The sequence below is a fragment of the Dipodomys merriami genome, unplaced genomic scaffold (genome assembly GCF_024711535.1).
Source record: "Dipodomys merriami isolate MVZ:Mamm:240054 unplaced genomic scaffold, mDipMer1.0.p SCAF_4, whole genome shotgun sequence".
Lineage (NCBI taxonomy): Eukaryota > Metazoa > Chordata > Mammalia > Rodentia > Heteromyidae > Dipodomys > Dipodomys merriami.
In genome coordinates, this window is record NW_027205603.1 from 53,391,825 (window position 1) to 53,412,970 (window position 21,146).

A 21,146-nucleotide genomic window follows, 5' to 3' on the forward strand; every position below is an offset into this window, starting at 1 on the left:
AACAACTAATTCAAAGTGAAATTGCTTCATTTTTGCTGCAATCTTAAAAACCTAGCGTCCAATTTTGAAGTACCACTGTAAAGAGACAACTTTTACAGTGTCCTTTGAGTCGCTAAAAGAGACTGTAACAAGAGGAGATTCCAGTGGGGCCCTCATTGTCCTTGAACGCACATTAACAAAACAGATCTGTTTCTTGTACACATACTACTCAGATAAGGAATCTTCTACCTCTAAATTTTTATTCTAGCATGTGTCTTAGAGATAATTCCATGTTGGTGTGCAATAACCTATGGTATTTTTAAATGTTCTTCTATTAATCTATTTTAATATTGCAGTTAAATATATTGTTATGACCAGGTGCCAGTGGCTCACATCTGTGATCCTATCTATACTCAGGAAGCTGAGATCTGAGGATCATAGTTGGTAGACAGGCCTGGCAAGAAAGTCTATGAGACTATTATCTATGATTAAACTACCAGAAAACAGGAAGTAGAGCTATGGCTCAAAATGGCCGAATGCTAGCCTTGAGCAAAAAAGCTTAGGGACAGAGCCCAGGACAAGTTCAAGCCCCACGACTAATATCTTTCTTTCAATAGTATGCATTTGGAAATAACAGTACTTTTATTATGTTTGTTTATTATGTTTTATTATTATGGTACTTTTATTATGTTTGAGTGATATATGATGATAGGGCTTGGAGACGGTTTGCATAAAGTCAGGACTATTCCTTATCTGTTGTCAGAGCATAGGGAGGTGGGGGACGGCTGGGAAAGTGGGAGAAAAGAAAGGAAGATGTGAGATTGGTCAAAAAACAATGTACTTACTTTGGTGGGAGTGGGGGTCGGTGCCGCGGACCGGGTTCTGTCGGGACGACGGAGGATACCTAGGGGAGGAACCTGGAATAGGACGGGGAGATGGCAAACAGACAACTCACACACATTAGGAGTGGATGCAGAGTGCTGAGTGCGATTTAATGCAGAGGATAACAAACTTTTATAGCAAAAAGTCTCCATAAGAAAGGGCAAAAGGTTACATAATCTTGCTGCAGGGCTTCATTCTTGGGCGGTCACCAGCTGGTCGCCTGATAGGCACTTGTTTCCGGCTTTACCTCTATTTTTAAGAAATACAATTGGTTTCAATGATTGTCACAAATTAACCACTACTTTATTCTATAGAGGCCTTAACTGTCCCATTAAGATCTTTCCTGTTCCTTCTTTAATAGTAAGCACCACGGAGACTTAGATTTAGCAAGTCTCTTAGTAAATGAGGAAGTTCTTTCTCCTAAGTAGTTATCTCAGCAATTGCCATACATTCTTTCTGTTCTAGCCGCACCTACAACTTTTTGTAAATTTCTTACAATTCCTTCTGCTGGAGTGACTTTGTGAAACCCCCAATACTTTTATATTTACTTATAACTTGTCTACTAGCCTCCATAAGAGGGGTTTCAGGGTAGCACTTAACTCTGGTGAGTTAGTCATATTTTTAAGACACTCATCAGATATTGGAGTCGTCAACACTCTTAAGAAAGAGCTTTGAATAAGGGAACGTTGACAATGAGTAAGTACAATGAGCAGTAGAGACAGTAAAAGATTAATAGGCACTCTTATGAGGAAAAGATAGGCAGAAACACATCTTTTCCAGGGGTTTTGCCAGCCTTTTCCCAGGAGTAGGCCTCTTAGAAGCCCTATTCTCCGAGGTAGACTTCGGTGAAGTCCCAAAACTTGGAGATAGGTTTCTGTAAAGCCCCATTCTCTGAGGTAGACTTCGGTGAAGTCCCAAAACTCAGAGATAGGTCTCGAGGCCCCTATCATGGTCTGATAGATGGTTTCCCATGCTAAGCAGACTCTACTGGGGTCGGCGTGGCAGGTCGGGGAGGATTGGGTGGGAGGGGGGGGGGGGGAAGGATGGGAAGGGACGGGAAGGGGAAACAAAGGAGGAGGCTACAATGCTTGATAAGAAATGTACTCATGTAATTGTATTGTAAATTGTAACCATGTAATTGTAACCCTTCTGTACAGTATTTTTACAATAAAAAATAAGTAAAAATTTTTAAAAAATGTACTTATTACCTGACTTATGTAACTGGGACCCCTCTGTACATCACCTTTACAATAATAATTTTAAAAAGAAGCAATGTTATGGTCTATTCTTGTATCTGACCTTATGTGCATATGTGAGAGGGATGTATCTTGTTCTATGTAGGAGTGAAATTTTCTGGTTTGAAAAATGAAAATCACCTTCTTATTTATTAGATTCTAGCCAATTTTTCTCCTTCCTATGACAAAACAATAAGTTAAGATTTCTAACTACTCTCCATACCCTCCATTACATGCACATGCTCTTTAGTATTTGTCAGTCTGAGTAATCCAATATCAATTAACTATGTTTTTTTTACTTACCATCTTTCTATTCATTTGTTTACTTCTCATCTTTCAGTTTATTTGTTTGTTTAATCTTCAAATGATTGTGCATAAGGTTACAATTAACATAGTTTATGTGTCTAGTGCTTCTTGAACAGTTACCTCTTCCATCCTTCTCACATGGCCTCTAGCATCTGTTCTTTATTTTCTTGACCATTATTATGTTTTCACTTATGAAGTACCTACACAATCATTTTCTTATTCATTTGTGATCACTGTATATAAATTCAGGTTATTATTATTTAACATTTATAAACATATCTATTACCACTCAATTTATGCACTCTTTCATAGATTAAGTGGTTTTTTTTTTTTTGCTTGCTATGTTTTATACAGAGAAATTACTCATTCACACTAGTGTCAACTTGTTGATTTTTAATACATTATTCAAGCTCTTTGTCTTACTTTAAAAATCCTCAAGTGCAGCACAGGTGGCTCATACCTGTGATCCTAGCTACTCAGAAGGCTGAGATCTGAGAATCACGGTTCAAAGCCAGCCTAGGCAGGAAAGTCCATGAGATTCTTTTTTTTTGGGGGGGGGTCCAGTCGTGGGGCCTGAACTCAGGACCTGGCCACTGTCCCTCAGCTCTTCAGCTCAAGGCTAGCGCTCTACCACTTCTGACTTTTTTCTTTTTGCTTATGTGGTGCTGAGGAATCGAAACCAGGACCTGAGGCATGCAAGGCAAGCACTCTACCACTGAGCCACCTTCCCAGCCCCTCCATGAGATTCTTATCTCCAATTCACCACCAGAAAACCAGAAGTGGCTCTGTGGCTCAAGTGGTAGAGCACTTGCCATGATCTGAAGGGCTGAGGGATAGCACCCAGACCCAGAGTTCAAGCCCCATGACCAACAAAAAAAACCAATCCTCAGTATCCCACAATATTTAAGATAACAATCCACTCTTTTTCTTTAATAGCTTTATAAGGCATTGGAGTATATGTGTGTGTGTGTGTGTGTGTGTGTGTGTGTGTGTGTGTGTGTGTGTGTGTGTGTGTGTGTGTGTGTGTGTGTGTGTGTGTACATATATACATATATGTGTATACATATGTGTGTCTGTCAACCCATTATGCATTTATGTTAATATAAATGTCAAATGAACAGTAAATTGTTCCAAGTCCAGTTAGCGAACAATTTCTTCACTGATTATGTCCAAGAAGTTACAAAAGAATGAATTCATTCACACCTTTCAAACATTTAATCATTCATATCTTCAGTATTTATTCAGTGTTTTCCAAATGCAAGGTATTATTTTGGAAACTGGAAATATAGAAATACAAAATTTATACACAAAGCTCCCTTCTGCTATGAACTATATATTGTAGTGAGAGAAGAAACTAAAAACACTTAAGTGAGCAAAATGCAACAAAATGAAATAAGAAAACTGCATTAGGATGTCTAGCAATTCAATATTTATAAGTTAATGGTCATAAGTACATGAGAAGAAATAAAAACAAGGAAAAGATATGAGGAAGTCAACAGGAAGTGGTAGGGGGCTGTAGTTTTATTAAAGAATGAAAATCTTCCTGAGATCTGGGGGAAAGACTCAGACATTGGGGTACATATCCTGGGAATATTTTTAGGATATAGGGAAATAAAATAAAGCAGACTGTGAATAACATAAATATGTATTACAAAGAAAATACTCAGAGAATCAAAGATTTTTGACATAGAATACCAACCACAAAATTTAATTATTGCTAAATAATTTTAAGATTCTGGAAGGCATAGTAAACCCAATTCTTTCACATTCTATGTAAAAAATAATAATAACATAGGTGGCCTAATGTAGTACATAACAGATATTAATGAATACTTTTATACAAAAATCTTACTTGGTTCCTATTGAGGGATCACTGAAGGTTTTAATTCAGAATAGTGTTAGAATCACCTCGGAGATACCACTTCTCTATTAATTTTAATATTACTATGTCTCAGAAAACAACCTGGTCAGGCAGGTCCTTGGATAGGTGTTTTGTTACTCACGTGTGTCATTCATTCCCAGAATTCCGCTTAACTTCGTTAGGCCCACATGGTCAGGTGGTCTTATCTTGCAGCCCGGAACAGTGCCTAGATTCCCTAACACGTCTGTCTTTCAAGCACACTGACAGCAGTAACCAGATCAAAGCGCCCCGGATCCGCTCCTCCCTCCCTCCGGCTGCGACCTGGCTGCCCACCACTTGTCCCATCCGTTTCCAATGGTTTGGCCATTCTAGCAGTCTTTCGGGCCGCAGGTAGATCGGGCGTCTCTACCTTTGGCTCCCGGAGGACCCCTTGCAGTACTTTCCTAACAAACCTGTGCTGCTAGTGCTGAGCCCTCTCGTTACTCTCCCGGGCACCACTTTCCCTCTTTCTGTACCAGCCTACTGGACGACTTTGTAAGGAGCTTTCCCACCACTCACGTCGCTCTACGTTACTGGTTTCGATGTCCCGAATCGTGGCTGCGCTTGCTCTCATTCCCCGTGGCACCACGGTGAATACGGACCCCACGGTGTCTCAGGCCTGCTTAATGAATCAACGGGGTGTACACGGCCAGTGAGGGAACAATTTATGCGTATGTAAGACAATGTCAAGGCATGTAAAGCCAAACCGCTGTGAGCCGCCTTCAGAAAGCAGTAGGCTACCACGGAAACTTCGTACAAAAGCAAATAGCAAAGTCCCATTCACTTCGGTCTCAAACATGCCCAGAGAACGGCTGCGATGTGTCGCAAGGCCCAAGACTCGCAGTCCAGATGTCGTAAAAGGAAAAGAAACTTTTCTTGGGAGATCAGGCTCCAGGTTTTACGGCACCCGCAGGGCGGGAAAGAGCCCGACTGTCGGTTGGAGGGACGTGGCCCCGCCCCGGCCGCCGCTGGCCACGCCTTCTCCGCAGGTGGCCACGCCCCCGCCGTCGGTCCGGCCGAGCTCTGAGGAGACGAGTTCCATTCAGTCCCAGCGCTGGACGCCAGTTAAGACCTCCCTGCTCCCCGTCGCCGGTACCATGCAGTCGGCGGTGGAGGCAGAAGTCGAAAATGAGGACGGCGACAGCAGCTGCGGGGATGTGTGCTTCATGGACAAAGGCCTGCAGAGGTACCGGAGGGCCGGCCGGCCGGGGGCGGCGGCCATGGCGGCCGGAGCGTGGTTCCCGCGGCGCGGCTGTTCACGGACGCCGCCGGGCGGCTTCGGGGCGGGAGATGCACCCCCTCTTCCTTCTGCCCCGGACTGTTCACACCACCCCGCTTGGCCTGCCCACTGCCGGGTCGCCTCTGACCTCTGACCTCTCCCTTCTCCGGTCGGGGACCCGTTGCTTTCCTTGGCGTCTCTCCGGGCCACGGAGCCGCCCGGCCGCTGCCTGCCTGACTTTGCTTCCGCTCCCTTGGTCGCGTTTGAGTTCTTTGCCCCGAATCACGACGGAACACATGGATGGTTTCTCTCGGAAACTCCCCAGGCGGCCCGCAGGCGTGCCGATCGCAGGGGCTCGGAGGCTGAGCCGCTCACGGGCTCTGCCCGCCTTAGTACTCTTCATTCTCTGGTTGGTCACACGAAGCTACAGGTAGTTGCACGGTAGCCCGCCCTGCATTTGCTGTGTGTAGTGTTCCCCGATGCAAAATGCAGCAGGGGGACTGTGGTTTTCAAAGGAATATTTGCATTTATTGTGGATATACAGTAATAACTAGCATTTCCCAAATACCACGCATGTGTGTATGTATATTCACAGCGACTAATCCCAGCAGTTCTGTATAGTAGTCATTTTGCCCAAAAATGATGACCGTGTGACGTACAGAATATAAACAAATCGAAAACAATTCTGACTTGATGCAGCTGATAAGCAATTAAATTCAGATTCAAACCCGTTTCTGATTTCACTGTGTGCTTTTTTTTTTTTCTAGCGTCCCACATTATCTGCACAATGTCAGTTTCTAGTTACTTCAGGGTGTCAGAAAATAAATGGCTGTCTTAAATGCGTTAATAGCGTAAGGTCTGGCACGAAATACAAGTTCAGTAAGTGTCAGTTGCTAGATAACTACCAAATGCTTCTAACTTACCTTTAGATGTTGCTAGCTTTGTTTTCTTACCCTGAAGCATTAAGGTTCTTGGACAAAACAGTTGCTAATTTCTTCAGCTCTTGCCTGTAATCATTCATTGTGTAACTATCCATCCACTGATGGTGTAGTCCAATCTAATAAATCCCTCATAATTTTTTAAAAAGTTGCTAGCTTAAGACTTCCAAATGCTTTCCTACTGCTAGTTAGGCATTATGATAATTACAATATCCTAATACAGATGCCTATAATATGAGTCCCTGTACCTGACTGATTTCTTTTTCAGCACCTCTGAACTGTGGTTTATGTGATAGGAAGTGATATTTTGAGCACAGTTAAAGGCACAAATACGAAGGGTTTCATTCTGGAATGAATGGGGCACATTTAGTATTTTCATGCTATTTACTTAATTTTAATTATTTTATCATGTTTTTAAGAACTATTTTTAACGTATTTTAATACTATTTAGCATTGACTTATGTATCCTTTAAGTTTCTGGAGCTACTAGCATCTATAGAAGTTCCAGTTTCTTACAGTAATTGAGAGACTGAAGAGTTGAGCTATACTTAAAGGAGGGGAGGTACATTCTAACTTGCAATAGGGGAAGACAGACTTTTTTTTTGAAAAGTCAACCATATTCTTTATCATAGATAGTAAAAGCAATATTATAAAAATCTGGGTTTATGTCTTGTCCCTGCTAACATAACTACAAGAACATAGGCAATTTCCATAAACTTCGGGGTCCTAGTAATAAACCTGCTGCTTAAGAGTTGTGAAGATTTAATGAAGCAAGAAATTAAGCTTATGACGGAGGTCAATTCCTGAGGAGAAAAAAAAAAAAAAACCATGGGGAAAAAAAGAGATACAGATTTGAACTAGGGTATTAGGATTCTAGAGCCTTTATAATTCTTGACTATTCCATACTCTCTTCCTTCATGAAACAGTATTCGATATAGTGTCATTTTATGTCACTAATTGAAATCTCCAGGACCATTCACCTTCCTTCAGTAGTTTCTTATTTGTGTAAATGGTCTAGAATACTGATCTATGTGTTTAGAAGTACTGTGTTTTATGAAACATTTCAAGGCACAATTAGAAAGATTTTCATTCTAGGATATGTGGAGTATACACCTGTTTTTATGCTATTTCCTTAATTTTAATTATTTGATCATGCTTTTGAAATCTTTTACATGTTTTTATATTTTTTTCTTTTGTAGCATATCAGAGTTATCTTTAGTATCAACCCTTCATGCCATCAATCTGCACTGCAATAACATCTCCAAGATAACAGCCATTGATCATATCTGGAATTTGCGACATTTAGATCTGTCATCTAATCAAATAAGTCAAATTGAAGGGCTAAACACACTGACAAAACTATGTACTTTAAACTTGTCCTGCAATTTGATTACAAGAATAGAAGGTTTGTAAGTGATTTTCATATAACACTTTGCATAAAGAATGTGGTTTCTTTTGTTCTCCAAAGAACTTGAAAACTAACCATAAAAATCATTATACAAAAGTGTTTTTACAGAGCCAGGTGCTGGTGGCTCATGCGTGTAATCCTATCTACTTTGGAGGCTGAGATCTTAGAATAGTGGTTCAAAGTCAGCCCAAGCAGAAAAATCCAAGAGATACTTATCTCCAGTTAACTAGCAAAAAGCCTAAAGTGGAGTTATTGATTAAGTGATAGAGTACTAGTTTTGAGTAAACAAAGCTAAGCAAGGATACAAGACCCTGGGTTCAAGTCCTAGTACCAGCACACAAAAAAGTAAGTTTTCTTATAGAAAATGCCAAATTAAAAAAATTTAGTATTCAAATACCAGTAAAATTGATTTCATTGTTGCCAGAATAGATTTGCTCCCAAACAATCTGAAATATCATTATGCTCTATTAATTATTGAAATCCTATAAAGGCTATTTTACCACATTTTGCTTTGTTTTCTTTTTAGGACTTGAAGCACTAATTAATCTCACTAGACTTAATTTGTCTTATAACCGCATAAATGATCTTAGTGGTAAGTATTTTCACTTAACATTTTCTATAATGTGAGTCATGTTGCTACAGGGTTTACAGTTTACATTTTAATAGGGAAGAAGAAAAAGTCATCCTAAGCACCACCCCATTCCCCAAGTAAGCAAAAGATTTGAATGGACACTTTACAAAGAAGATATACCAAGGACAGATAAACACATGAAGAAAAAAGATAGCACTTTTACCCTAAGATATGTATTCAATGATTTTTTCTTTCATGCGATTGTTTCTAACACATTTATAAGATTATTTCTTTGTTGTTTTGTATGTCCCTCCCCCACAGTATAACACCTGCTTTCACTGTATTTGAGGTAGGTATAATTTGTGGAGGGAAAGGGAAAACAAATCGTTTAAATAGGGATACAGGTGGACCCATTGCAACAATGAGATATAAGTGTCGTTATGTCAAAAATGAACTTTACAACTTTGGTGGGGGGGAGGGCAGGATTGGGGAGGAGGAAGATGGGAAGGGGAAACAAAGGAGGAGGCTACAATGCTTGATAAGAAATGTACTCATTATCTTGCCCATGTAAGTGTAATCCCTCTGTACAGTATTTTCACAATAAAAAAAGATTAAAAATAAAAGATAGCACTTTTAATAATTTGGAAATGCAAAATGAAATGAGAATGAGATACCACTTCACAACTAGAATAACTAAAGCTTTAAAAAGTGGCAAAATACTGATGAGATTATAGAGCAATTAAAACTTACTAGTAGTATTAAAGTTGTACAACCACTTTGGAAAACAGTGATAGTTTCTTATGATATTTAAATATACACTTACACATTTTTATACAGTCCCCCTTGAGTTGTTTAACCCCAAGAAATTAAAGGATGTGCCCACACAAAGACCTATATATACATATTCATATGATTATATAGTTCCTTGAGGGTTTGTGGAGGTAGGGGGATTGTTTTGTTTTGTTTTGTTTGTCAGTCCTGAGTCTTGAACTCAGGGCCTAGGTACTGTTCCCTCTGATTTTGAGATTTTTTTTTTTTTTGGGGGGGTCCGGTCATGGGGCCTGAACTCTGGGCCTGGGCACTGTCCCTCAGCTCTTCAGCTCAAGGCTAGCACTCTACCACTTGAGCTACAGTACCACTTCCAGCTTTTTTCTTATGTGGTGCTGAGGAATCGAACCCAGGGCCTCGAGCATGCAAGGCAAGTGCTCTACCACTGAGCCACCTTCCCAGCCCCAGATTTTGAGAATTTTTTGAGGCTTAGCTCTTCTGACCTTTTGGTGATTAATTAGAGAGAAGAGTCTCATGGACTTTCCTGCTTAGTCAAGCATGGAACCTTGATCCTCAGATCTCAGCCTCCTGGGTAGCTAGTATTAATGTATGAATAACCAGCACCTTGCTTATGGTTATTTTTCTTGTGCTGTCCCTGAGCTTCTTTGCTCAAAGCTAGCACTGTATCATTTGAGCCACAACTTCACATCCAGCTTTTTGCTGTTAATTAGAGATAAGAATTTCATGGACTTTCCTGCTCAGACTGGCTTCAAACCACAGTCTTGAGATCTCAGTCTCTGAATTGTTCTTAATAATCCTAGAGCTATGGTTTCCCTTCAAGGGCCTACAAGCTACGGGCTTGATTTCAGCTTTTGCTGCTGCTGGGAGGTAGTGGAACTGTTAAAAATTTTGGCCTACTTGAAATTATTCCATTGAGAGCATGCCTTTGAAGATCTGAGGACGCTGGCCCCTAGTCTCTGCTTTCCAGTAGTCATGAAAACATACCTACCTCTCCTCTGTGCACCCGTCAGAGTAGACCCAAGATGGTGCCAAGTGACCATAGCTAAAAGCTCTCACTCCATAAGCTACAATAAATCTTTCCTGTTTATACGTTGATTATATCAGATATTTTTGTCACAGTGACAGAAAGCCAACTAAAACAACTGGTATATGAATGAACAAATTGTGAAACATCCATATATTAGATACTTCTTGGAACTAAGAAGGAATGAGCATTCAGCAGCATAGTCTCAAAAGAATTACATTGAGTGAAACTCAGTAACAAAAGATGACACTATGTAGTTCCATGTATATGGTATTATGACAGAGGCAAAACTATAGCAGAAATCAGATTATTGATTGCTAGGGGCTTTATATGGGAAGAGAATTTCAGTTATATAGGAACACAGGGGTATTTTTCCAGTAATGGAAATGTTCTGTATTTCAGTCCTGTCTCTATACCTAAAAAAGAGTGAGTTTTAGTGACTAAATTTCAGATAGATACTCAGATGTTAGCAACTTTCAGAAAAAAAGGCTAGCTTAAAACAAAATTTTTTCTCAAGCATGCTAAGTACTAAGAACAATTCACAAATAAAACCATTAAATATTGCATTTTAAATTCTCAAGAAACAGTTCAGACAAAGAGGGAAATATTTTGAAAAAAATGAAAGTTTTGCAGTCTTAGATATTAGGCTAGATATCAAAAGATCCAAAAATAGTCTGGGTTTTTAATATACTTTAGTTTCATAATTATATTGGACATCAGTTTAAAATGCAACAAGTTGGCATAGCAAAAAAAAATTTCAGATAGTGAGCAGATTAGAAAGAAAATAAAATGGACAACTCTTAAGTTCTCACAGGTGATTGTTAAGAAAGTTAAAATAGGGGCTGGGAAGGTGGCTCAGTGGTAGAGTGCTTGCCTTGCATGCATGAGGTCCTGGGTTCAATTCCTCAGCACCACATAAGCAGGAAAAAAAAGCCAAAAGTGGCGCTGTGGCTCAAGTGGTAGAGCACTTGCCTTGAGCTGAAGAGCTGAGGGACAGAATCCAGGCCCAGAGTTCAGGCCCCACAGCTGGACCCAAAAAAAAAAAAAAAAAAGTTAAAATATTGTATACTAAGACATTTAAATGCAACTCAGAATATAAATCTGCTAAGGCAAGGTCAAGCTTGCCATGTGATAAACAAGTGTTAAAATAGCAAATAATTGACTACATTAAGAAAAGGTAGGAAACCATCAGCAGAGACCAGAGTGCAGGTTTATAAGTAAGATAAGAAGTTTGTATTTTATTCTACCTACAAATGGAAGTCATTGAAGGTATTATACCAAGGGATAATATATTTATATTTTGTAAATAACAGTGGCTACTTGGTAGGGAGTAGGTTTTAGGTGGACAGGAGAGAAAATGAAAAGAATGTAAATACAAGAGTTACAAGTTTTCTCTAGGTTAATAATAGTACTATTTATTAACAAAAGAAAGATTGAGAAAAGTAGGTTTAGAGAAATAAAGTTCCTGTCTTAAATTTGAGAGCACTGTTAAACATGTATACATATAGTCTAGTTTTGTGGTGGGAGGTCCTGGTGAAAATTTACATTTTGCAGTAAAAGCACTGAATGGTATTTGTAGCCATGAAACTGGGAGATTGTGGAGAGTATTAAGATAGAATAGCAACTTAGGAAGACACTGTGAGGTACTCTTAAAACTAAAGCACAAGAAGGATTACTAGTAACATGAAACAAGGGCTCACAGAGTGAATGAGGAATGATGAGTATTGTGCAAATGTGTGAAAGAAAAATTAGACTTCATAGAGGTGGTCAGAGACTTCCACAGATGAGACAAAAGGATGAGTAGAAGTGCCAAATAAATGGGGAAGTTGAGGAAAAAGGATATTCTACTCAAGTTGAAGAAAGTGAAAAAACCGGGCTGGGAAGGTGGCTCATGGTAGAGTACTTGCCTTACATGCATGAGGCCCTGGGTTCCATTCCTCAGTACCACATAAGCAGAAAAAGCCACAAGTGGCACTGTGGCTCAAGTGGTAGAGCACTAGTCCTGAGCTGAAGAGCTGAGGGACGGCGCCCAGGCCCAGAGTTCATACCACATGACTGGACCAAAAAAGAAAGAAAAAAAAAAATGAAAAAACAAGGATAAAGTTGAGTACAGAGAGTGCTAAACTAAACGAAGTTATGAAATAATGCCCTCTGAAGAACAGTAGAATGACAGTTCCAAATAGTCCTTCCAAAAGAAGGGAAAAAATTCACCCACTAACTTCTTTTGATAGAGGAAAGTCCCTGGGCAGTTAACTTCCTCACACTTTAGGCTTTACTTTTGCTCAACAGCCTTCCTCCATTTTAAAGAAAGTTCTGAGTTAGGAAATGAGAGAAGCCATTAGTATTTACAGAGCACACTGGCAGTGTACCAAGCACTTCCCATGAAAGCTACTGCTGAAATTATCAGTGTCTGCTGCAACATGCTCTAGACAAACCCCTGTGACAAATACCCCCAGGGAGCTAAGGTGAGTGCTGTTTGCCTTCTTTACTCAAACCAACATAAGTAAGTGTTCCATAGTATTTACTTGTAGCTTCTACTCAAAATTGATGTGTCAAAAAGAACCTAAAGCAATCTTTGTGCTTATTTTATATAAGGTCATGCATCATCTAGAGAGGTTGTGTTTTGTTTTGAACCAGAGCCCAGGATCCTAGGTATTGCCTCAAAGAGATATTGAACCTTTGTTTCTTTAAAACAGCTTAACTTACTGATGACCTATTCGTTAGACTTGTGTCAGTTTATAGCATTATCTTAGTGCTCCTTTGCCTCAAAAACCTTTTTTCTATTGCAGGGTTGATGCCCCTTCATGGACTAAAGTATAAACTTAGATATATTGATCTGCACAGTAATTTTATAGATAGCATTCATCACTTACTTCAGTGTATGGTAGGACTGCACTTCTTGACTAATCTTATTTTAGAGAAGGATGGAGAAGGTAATCCTGTCTGTCATACACCAGGTATGGACTAATATCACACTTCTATATCAGTTAAGAGTTAAAGTTCCTTCATTTACTGAAATTGGGCCTTCTTTTATTTTTAATATTAAGCTTTGTGGTATTTCATTTTATATTTGTAAAAACAATTACAAGTTTAAGAAAAACTAAAGTTCTTTTATAAAAGAAGAACATAGAATAAACAGGTTACTAATTCTACTCAGTTGCATATTACATAAGTGAATAACTCAATTAATTTTGTCATTACAATGTATTCTCATAGTATAATATTGCGTGCACATAAAAATGAGAAAGGAATTTTTTTTTAATCTGCTGGCTAAGAGCAGAAAAGCATAGAAACAGCATTCAGATCTCAAGTTTAAGCCCCAGAACTGGTACAGGCTCATGCTTGTAATCCTAGCTACTCAGGAGGCTGAGATCTGAGGATCACGCTTCAAAGCCAACCCAGGCAGGAAAGTACATGAGATTCTTATCACCATTAAACCACCAGAAAACCAGAAGTGGCACTGTGGCTCAAGTGTTATTTAGAGTTAGGTAGAGTGTTATTTAGCCTTGAGCAAAAGAAGCTCAAGGAAAGGCCCAGGCTCTGAGTTCAAGCCTCGGGATTGGCAAAAAAAAAAAAACGAAAAAAGAAAAGAACTTCCATTTCCAATAGTTTGAATCTATTTTGACTTCCTGTTTTAAGTTGGGTACTTCGCTCTACAACTTAAGGGAAACGTTGCTAAAATTAATTTTCTCCCCTTGAAAGTTCTATATGGATTTGCTAGATTTCTTTTTCTTATTTTTGAAGTTTTCCAGTTACTTAACCACTTCATTAGCTTTGTAAGCACTTTTATTTTAAAATTACTTGAGAAAAATTAAAATGTTTCTACTAATTTAATTATCAAGTCGGTCCTAATGTGTTGCATTTTTTATATTTAATTATCTTTAGGGAAAATAAGCAATATGTTATTGTATACAGATGCATGTATCTTAATATTTTTATGTATAAGGCCAAGGAGATGTTTTATTAAGGATATGCTGCACTTCGATTTGTTACTATTTATGTAAAAAATAAATATATGTCATCTTTAGCTTCCTTTGCAGGATAAATTGCACCTGGGTCTCATGAATTTAAAGTAATTTTTCAGAAATGATTATTATGACTTATATCAAGAGGATTGTACTGAGAAGGGTGAAGGATACAATTTTGTTTCTTTTGTTTATTTTGTTATTATATGCTAGAAAAGCTTGAAAAGGTAGTGTTTATTACAAGCTTATTGCTTTCTGAAACTAATGTTACATTTAGCTGATGGATCAGCTTAATTTATTTTAAAATAATTAATATTTTTAAATGTTTAAATTTTTATTTTGAATAATTTGTTTCCAAGGGTACAGAGAAATTATTCTTCAAACTTTGCCACAGCTCAGAATATTAGATTGCAAAAATATATTCGGTGAACCAATAAATTTGTCAGAAATGAATACATCACACCTGCAGTGCTTAGAAGGTCTTTTGGATAACTTAGTTTCTTCTGATTCTCCCCAAAATATAAGTGAAGATGAGGTGTAGTATTGTTTTTTTTCCCCTAATACACCTTCAAATTTTAATGAATTAGTAAGTTTAAATTTATAAGGATTCTGATTTGCTTTTTTGTCATACATAGATCATTGATAGCATACCAGTTGTATCATCACCCCCTACTGTGTTACCTCCCTTGGAGCAGTTTGGAAGTACACCACCAGATACAGTTGTGACATCATTTTTATCTGTGTGTCCATCTGAGCCAGAGAAAATTAACCAGGAAAATGATTTTCAGAATGAGATGAAACTTCAGAAATTAGATAACCAAATTTTACAGCTTCTCAATGAGGTAACTTTTTCTAAAGCCCCTTCGTATGCTTACTAAAGAAAAAGTAATTAAGAAAATATAAAATAAAAATGTACAAATGCCAGATGCCAGTGGCTCACGTCTGTAATCCTAGCTACTCAGGAGGCTGAGATCTGAGGATCACGGTTCAAAGCCAGTCCAAGAAGGAAAGTCCGTGAGACTATTATCTCCAATCTCTGTGGCTCAAGCAGTAGAGCACTTGCCTTGAGCTAAAGAGCACAGGGACAGTGCCCAAGCCCAGAGATCAAGCCCCATGACCTACAAACAAAATTGTACAAGCTGACCAACCAGAAAAAATCTATATTGGATGTATTAACACGTGCATTTGTATTTTCTTTTAGAGAATTAGTATTGATTATAGTAATTGTGGTAGAAAATGGTAATATACATTCTATTTTTCTTATTATCTGTACACTTTCATATATAATTCCTTTGCCTTGTTCTGTAGTACTTCACATTGCTTCACTATGTATTTCAACTTTAAGTAAGTTGAGGACTCTTTGAACTGAGTATTTGATAATGAAAAATATGCAGACAAATCCAAAAGACTGTTATCTCCAATTAAGTAGCAAAAAGCCAGAACTAGCAGTAGTGGCTCAAGTGTTAAAAGGGCCAGCCATTAGCAAAAAGCACAGGCCCTAAATTCAATTTCAAGTGCTGGCATAGATGGATAGATGATTGATAGATAGATAGATAGATAGATAGATAGATAGATAGATAGATAGATAGATAGATAGATAGATAGATAGATCTTCTAGAATTCACAACTGAATGGCTAATTCACTTACATGGTTCCTGCCTCAATTTCAGCTTTCAGCAGACTGTCACCTAAACTATACTTTTCTGAATTGTTAAGTCACTTTTATATCATTGCTTCTAATTTTTTAGGGTGTTTTTGGTTTTGTTTTGTTGTTGTTTGGGGTTTTTTGCTGGTCCTGGGGCTTGAACTCTAGGCCTAGGCACTGTTCCTGAGCTTCTTTGTGCTCAAAGCTAGCACTCTACCACTTGAGCCACAGTGCCACTTTCGGCTTTTTCTGAGTAGTTTTTTGGAGATAAGAGTCTCATGGACTTTCCTGCCTAGGCTGGCTTTGAACCATGATCCTCAGATCTCAGCCTCAAGAGTAGCTAGAATTACAGGCGTGAGCCACCCACACCTGGCTAAGGGTTGTTTTTTTTTAAATCTATAAATGAATGGAATGAATTGTAATTCATGGAATGTCTGGGTCTTTAGCCCTTGTTATTAACATTCTTACACTAATGCAGAATGATTGGGTTTTTTTGTTTTTTGGGTCCAGTCATGGGGCCTGAACTCTGGGCCTGGGCGCTATCCCTCAGCTCTTCAGCTCAAGGCTAGCACTTTACCACTTGAGTCATAGCGCCACTTCCGGCTTTTTTTCTTTTTGCTTATGTGGTGCTGAGGAATCGAACCCAGGGCCTCATACATGCAAGGCAAGCTCTCTACCACTGAGCCACCTTCCCAGCCCCATGCAGAATGATTGTTTACCTGCCTTGGGCACTACATTTCATTGAATGCAGTGGGTTGGGTATAGTACAGATCATAGTAATGGACCATTAATTCAATATCGGTGTAACTTAAAAATTTGTGACTTTTGGTTTTGCTTTTTGGTTTGGGACCGTTTTTTGAGACAGAGTCTCAAGTTGTAGCCTAGGCTGGCCTTAAAACTCATGAACCTCCTCCTGCCTCAGCCTGCCAAGTGCTATAACTGAATTTCAATTCTTTATAAAAATGGACAAGAGGAAGGATTAGAAAATGTTTTTGGTTATGATATGTGCAGATTTTCAATAATCCTAAATGGTATCTTTTGTGTCATATAGATAGATAGGGATAAAACCAGAACTGGATTGTTGTCCTGTGAATTCTTCAACACCCTTGATACAATATTTTTGGACTTCTCCATTTCTTCCAGCTTTTTTATCTTACCTATTGACACACTTACCAATGTTAGATTTAAGCTTAATAACTTAAATCTGAAGTATTGAGTATTATTATACCATGTGTGTAAGAAAGAAAACTAGGGACTTAAAATTGTTGTGTAAGGATACTTTATTAATAAGGTAAAATTGTGCTTCAGATCCAGATCTCCTGATAATCTGGTTGTATATTCTGCCCTCCCTCCTTCTCCCCCCGCCTCTTTCTCCTTTTTTTTTTTTTTTTTGCCAGTTCTGTGGCTTCAACTCTGGGCCTGAGAACTGTCTTTGAGTTTCTTTTGCTGAAGGCTAGCACTTTACCATTTTAGCCACAGTGCCACTTCTGGCTTTTTGGCTATTTTTTAATAGTTTATTGGAGATAAGAGTCTCACATCATTTCCTGCCCAGGCTGGCTTGAACCTAGGTCCTCAGATCTCAACTTCTTGAGTAGCTAGAATTATAGGTGTGAGCCACCAGTACCTGGTGTAGTTGTATTCTTTTTACTGTGTCAATGATGATAGTTTAAAAGTAAAATCATTATTACTGTGCTGTACTAAAGGACTTAATCAGTGAGAAATTAAAAATCATAATTCTAAGAAATGTACTCATTATCTTGCCCATGTAATTGTAACTCCTCTGTACGGTATTCTCACAATTAAAAAAAATAAAATTTAAGAAAAGTCATAATTCTCCCATTGATTTGTAAAATTATTCTGAAAACCTATACTATTTTTTATATTTAGTCAACTTTTAGTTAAATGGGGTTTTTATTTGTTTGCTTATGTTGTTCCTAGGGCTTAAACTATGGCACCTAGGCACTGTCTCTGAGTTTTTTTGCTTAAGGATAGCACTCCTAACATTTGAGCCACAGCTCTACTTCTGACTTTTTTGGTGGTTAATTGGAAATAAGTGTCTCTCATAGCCTTTCCTGCCTGGGATGGCTTCTAACCTCTATCCTCAGATATCAGAGATAAAAGAGAGAGAATACAGAGGTAAATAAAAGCTGTTAAGTATAAAGAGCTTTTGAAAATAAAATAATCTGTGGTTTAAAAAAAAACTCAGAAAAGTGATTTGGAAGCAGCAGGGAGGAGTATTCAAGCTTAGTATCTGCCGCTTTGCCCCATTGGCTAGCACTCTACAATCTGAGCCATGCCTCAACCCCTCTATTCTCATCCACTAAAAACTTCACATTTATCTCATCTTTTTATATTGCTTCATTCTGATGTCAATTATTTTTTCTTCAGACATTGTATATTTTAATTATATAAAACTGCAAAAAATGTTGATTTAATTTCATTGAACATGTGATTACTATTTTAAAGTTTGGGTCATCTTAGGTTTGTTCTTCAGTGATTCTGTTTTCTCTTGACAGTAGGTTATTATGGTGAATAATTTTGGACTACATCCTATTCTTTCGTGAATGTTTTGTTATGGAGATTCTACTACCATCGTGTTGACATTTTTGTTTTTAGCATTAAGTTAATTTTACTTAAACTATCATTTTTCCTCATAGGCAGCAGTTCATACTTAATTTCCTTTATACTTCACAGGGCTACTTGTAGTCTGCCCCTATGGCCCTCTGGTTTTTCAGGTCCAAAACTCTGTTTTGAGCTGGACACCAGTGGCTGACACCTGTAATCCTAGCTACTTAGGAGGCTGAGATCTGAAGATCATGGTTTGAAGCCAGCCCAAGCAGGAAACCTCGAGGTTTTTATCTCTACTAAACTACCAAAAAAGCCACAAATGGAGCTGTGGCTCAAGTGGTAGAACACTAACCTTGAGCAAAAGAAACTCAGGGACAGAGCCCAGGCCCTAAGTTCAAGCCCCAGGACTGGCACAAAAAAATTAAAAATCTGTTTTGTCCTATCTGAGACTTAGTCTCCCTGCATGGTTCTGATTACAATACGAATTCTGGCTAAAATCTGATCCCATTCACATCTATTTTTACAAGTGTCAGCACTCTTCTAGGATAATATTATTTTGTTCATTTTTCAAGGTATTGATATAACTTTCATTTGGTTTTTGTTGTTTTGTTTTATTGTTTTTATTTTCTAGAGTTTCTAATTGTTTCCAGGAGAATCTACCTGGTAGAAGCTTGCTTGTGTCCATGACAGAAACTGAATTTCCTGTCTTTAAAACATATCTGCCGGGCTTGGTGACTCATGCCTGCAATCCTAGCTAGCTATTCAGGAGGCTGAGATCTGAGGATCTCAGTTCAAAGCCAGCCCAGGCAGGAAAGGCCGTAAGACTCTTACGCCAATAAACCAGAAAACCAGAAGTGATGCTGTGGCTCAAGTGGTAGAGCACTCACCTTGAGCTGAAGAGCGGAGGGACAGGGCCCAAGCCCAGAGTTCAAGTAAAACATATCTAGTTTGTTAACCCTTAATCTTGTATAATATCTTAAAACTTACAGAAATTTTAAATTTTGACTTTTATACCAAATTGAGCTTTTAACAAATCTTGTTGTTCTCTTTTTTTATTCTAGACCTCTAACTGTTTAATAGATGGTGTTCCTGAGAAAGATCTAGAACCAAAAAGAGACACAGACATAACTTCTGAAAGTGATTATGGACACAGAAAAGAATGTAGTAAAAAAGTTGCTAGAAGACCAAAAAATCCATACTATGGAAGAACTATTCAAACTATTAAGCATCACAATAAAAACAATGGCACTTTTATAAGGTACTGATTTAATTTCCAAATAAGGTATACAACCAGAAGTCAGTATGGCTGGGTTCTTCCTTGAAGCTGTCTCATGGTGATAAATGTATCAGTTTACTGACATCAGAGATAAGTCTTTTTTATCTTTATTCTCTCAGATCTGATGACTATAGTCCATCCCCATATCTTCAGGTTCTGTGTACACGGAGTCATTCAACCTTTGGTGGAAAAAAAAATGTTAAGTTATATTATTGCTCCTATGGCTGCTCCATGCTGAATATGAGAGGATTTTTTCTTATAACTATTCTTTAAATAATATATCACAACTATCTCATAACATTTATTATACCAGGTATTATAAGTAATCTAGAAATGATTTACAGTATATTTCATTATATTATATGCAAATATTACATCTTATAAGTATCATATTTTTTTCCAGTTAAAATTATCAGCTTTATTTATTCTATTTGTATTTAAGTAGTTGTACAAAGGAATGCCATGCAACAACTCAGCTTATAAATACAACACATCTTTATTAATGTCACTCCTCTAGTCCATCCCAATCTAACCCCTTCCCTTAATTTTCTTAGTGTCTTAGGATATTCATCGAATATTATGACTGGATTTCCCTCCCCCGCTTCTCTTCATTCTCTACCCCATCCCCTATGACCTCCCCTATACACACATCTTAAGTATTCGTTTCAAAGTATTCATTTTGTTGGACTGCGTTCGTTTATTTAAGGAATTACATGATTTGGATTCTCCCCTGCATATACCATACTTCCATAAATATATTTGTATACACTTGCATATAACCCTGTATGTATTTACTTATAGTTTTGTAAGTTAGATCTAGCTTACAACATTTTGTATGACTTGTTTGCAGATTTTGCTAAGAGGGATCTTAGAACAAATCCCTACAGAAACTAACAGCTGAACATTGATCTAAGTGATCACTTTTTCTGTAACATTCTATAACTTGAGAAAGTAAGGTTAAAATCACTGCATTCATTTACAGTGGAAATAAGATTCATAGACTTGGGATTGTGATGGACTTGATTGATATGACTAAGCTTTTCTCTCTGTATACAGATCTAGATGGGAAGCTAAGCCTTTAGATAGTACCTACTAAGCTTAGGATCAGGGTGAATAAGATTATCATGTTTGATGCCATCAGGATAAGGAAGTTTCATGTCTAATTGTGATCATTGTGTCATTTTGTTCAGAAAACCTTGTACTCTGGGATGGGTACAATAAATAAACTTATATTTAAATAGTTTTATAAAGGGTTTTTAATTCATCGTGTCAGTTTATATGTACAGTGTATCTTGGTCAGTGTTCCTCCTTCCATCATTCTCCCCTGAAGTAAAATAAACATTTTACCTGTGTTTGTTTCTTTGGTGTTTTGGAGTGTGGGGCCTGGACTTGAACTTAGAGCCTGGGCACTGTCTATGGGGGTTTTTTGGGTTTGGGGAGT

At 38.0% G+C, this 21,146-nt stretch overlaps 1 protein-coding gene and 1 long non-coding RNA gene across 2 annotated transcripts in view; one reads left to right on the forward strand and one right to left on the reverse strand.

The window, feature by feature from the left end:
• Positions 1-946: 946 nt before the first annotated feature.
• Positions 947-5,245, reverse strand: LOC138805820 (uncharacterized). The gene is made up of 2 exons (XR_011365648.1): positions 4,406-5,245; positions 947-1,110 (listed from the first exon to the last, which is right to left on the reverse strand). It is a non-coding gene; the product is annotated as an uncharacterized lncRNA (long non-coding RNA).
• Lrrcc1 (leucine rich repeat and coiled-coil centrosomal protein 1) overlaps positions 5,130-21,146 on the forward strand; it is a 31,820-nt gene continuing 15,803 nt past the window's right edge. The window contains exons 1-7 of the mRNA XM_069990993.1: positions 5,130-5,488; positions 7,659-7,864; positions 8,394-8,459; positions 13,041-13,208; positions 14,576-14,751; positions 14,852-15,058; positions 19,491-19,687. Coding sequence (XP_069847094.1) covers positions 5,400-5,488; positions 7,659-7,864; positions 8,394-8,459; positions 13,041-13,208; positions 14,576-14,751; positions 14,852-15,058; positions 19,491-19,687 — 1,109 coding nt within the window. The 5' untranslated portion in view covers positions 5,130-5,399. The remainder of the gene's footprint in view (positions 5,489-7,658; positions 7,865-8,393; positions 8,460-13,040; positions 13,209-14,575; positions 14,752-14,851; positions 15,059-19,490; positions 19,688-21,146) is intronic.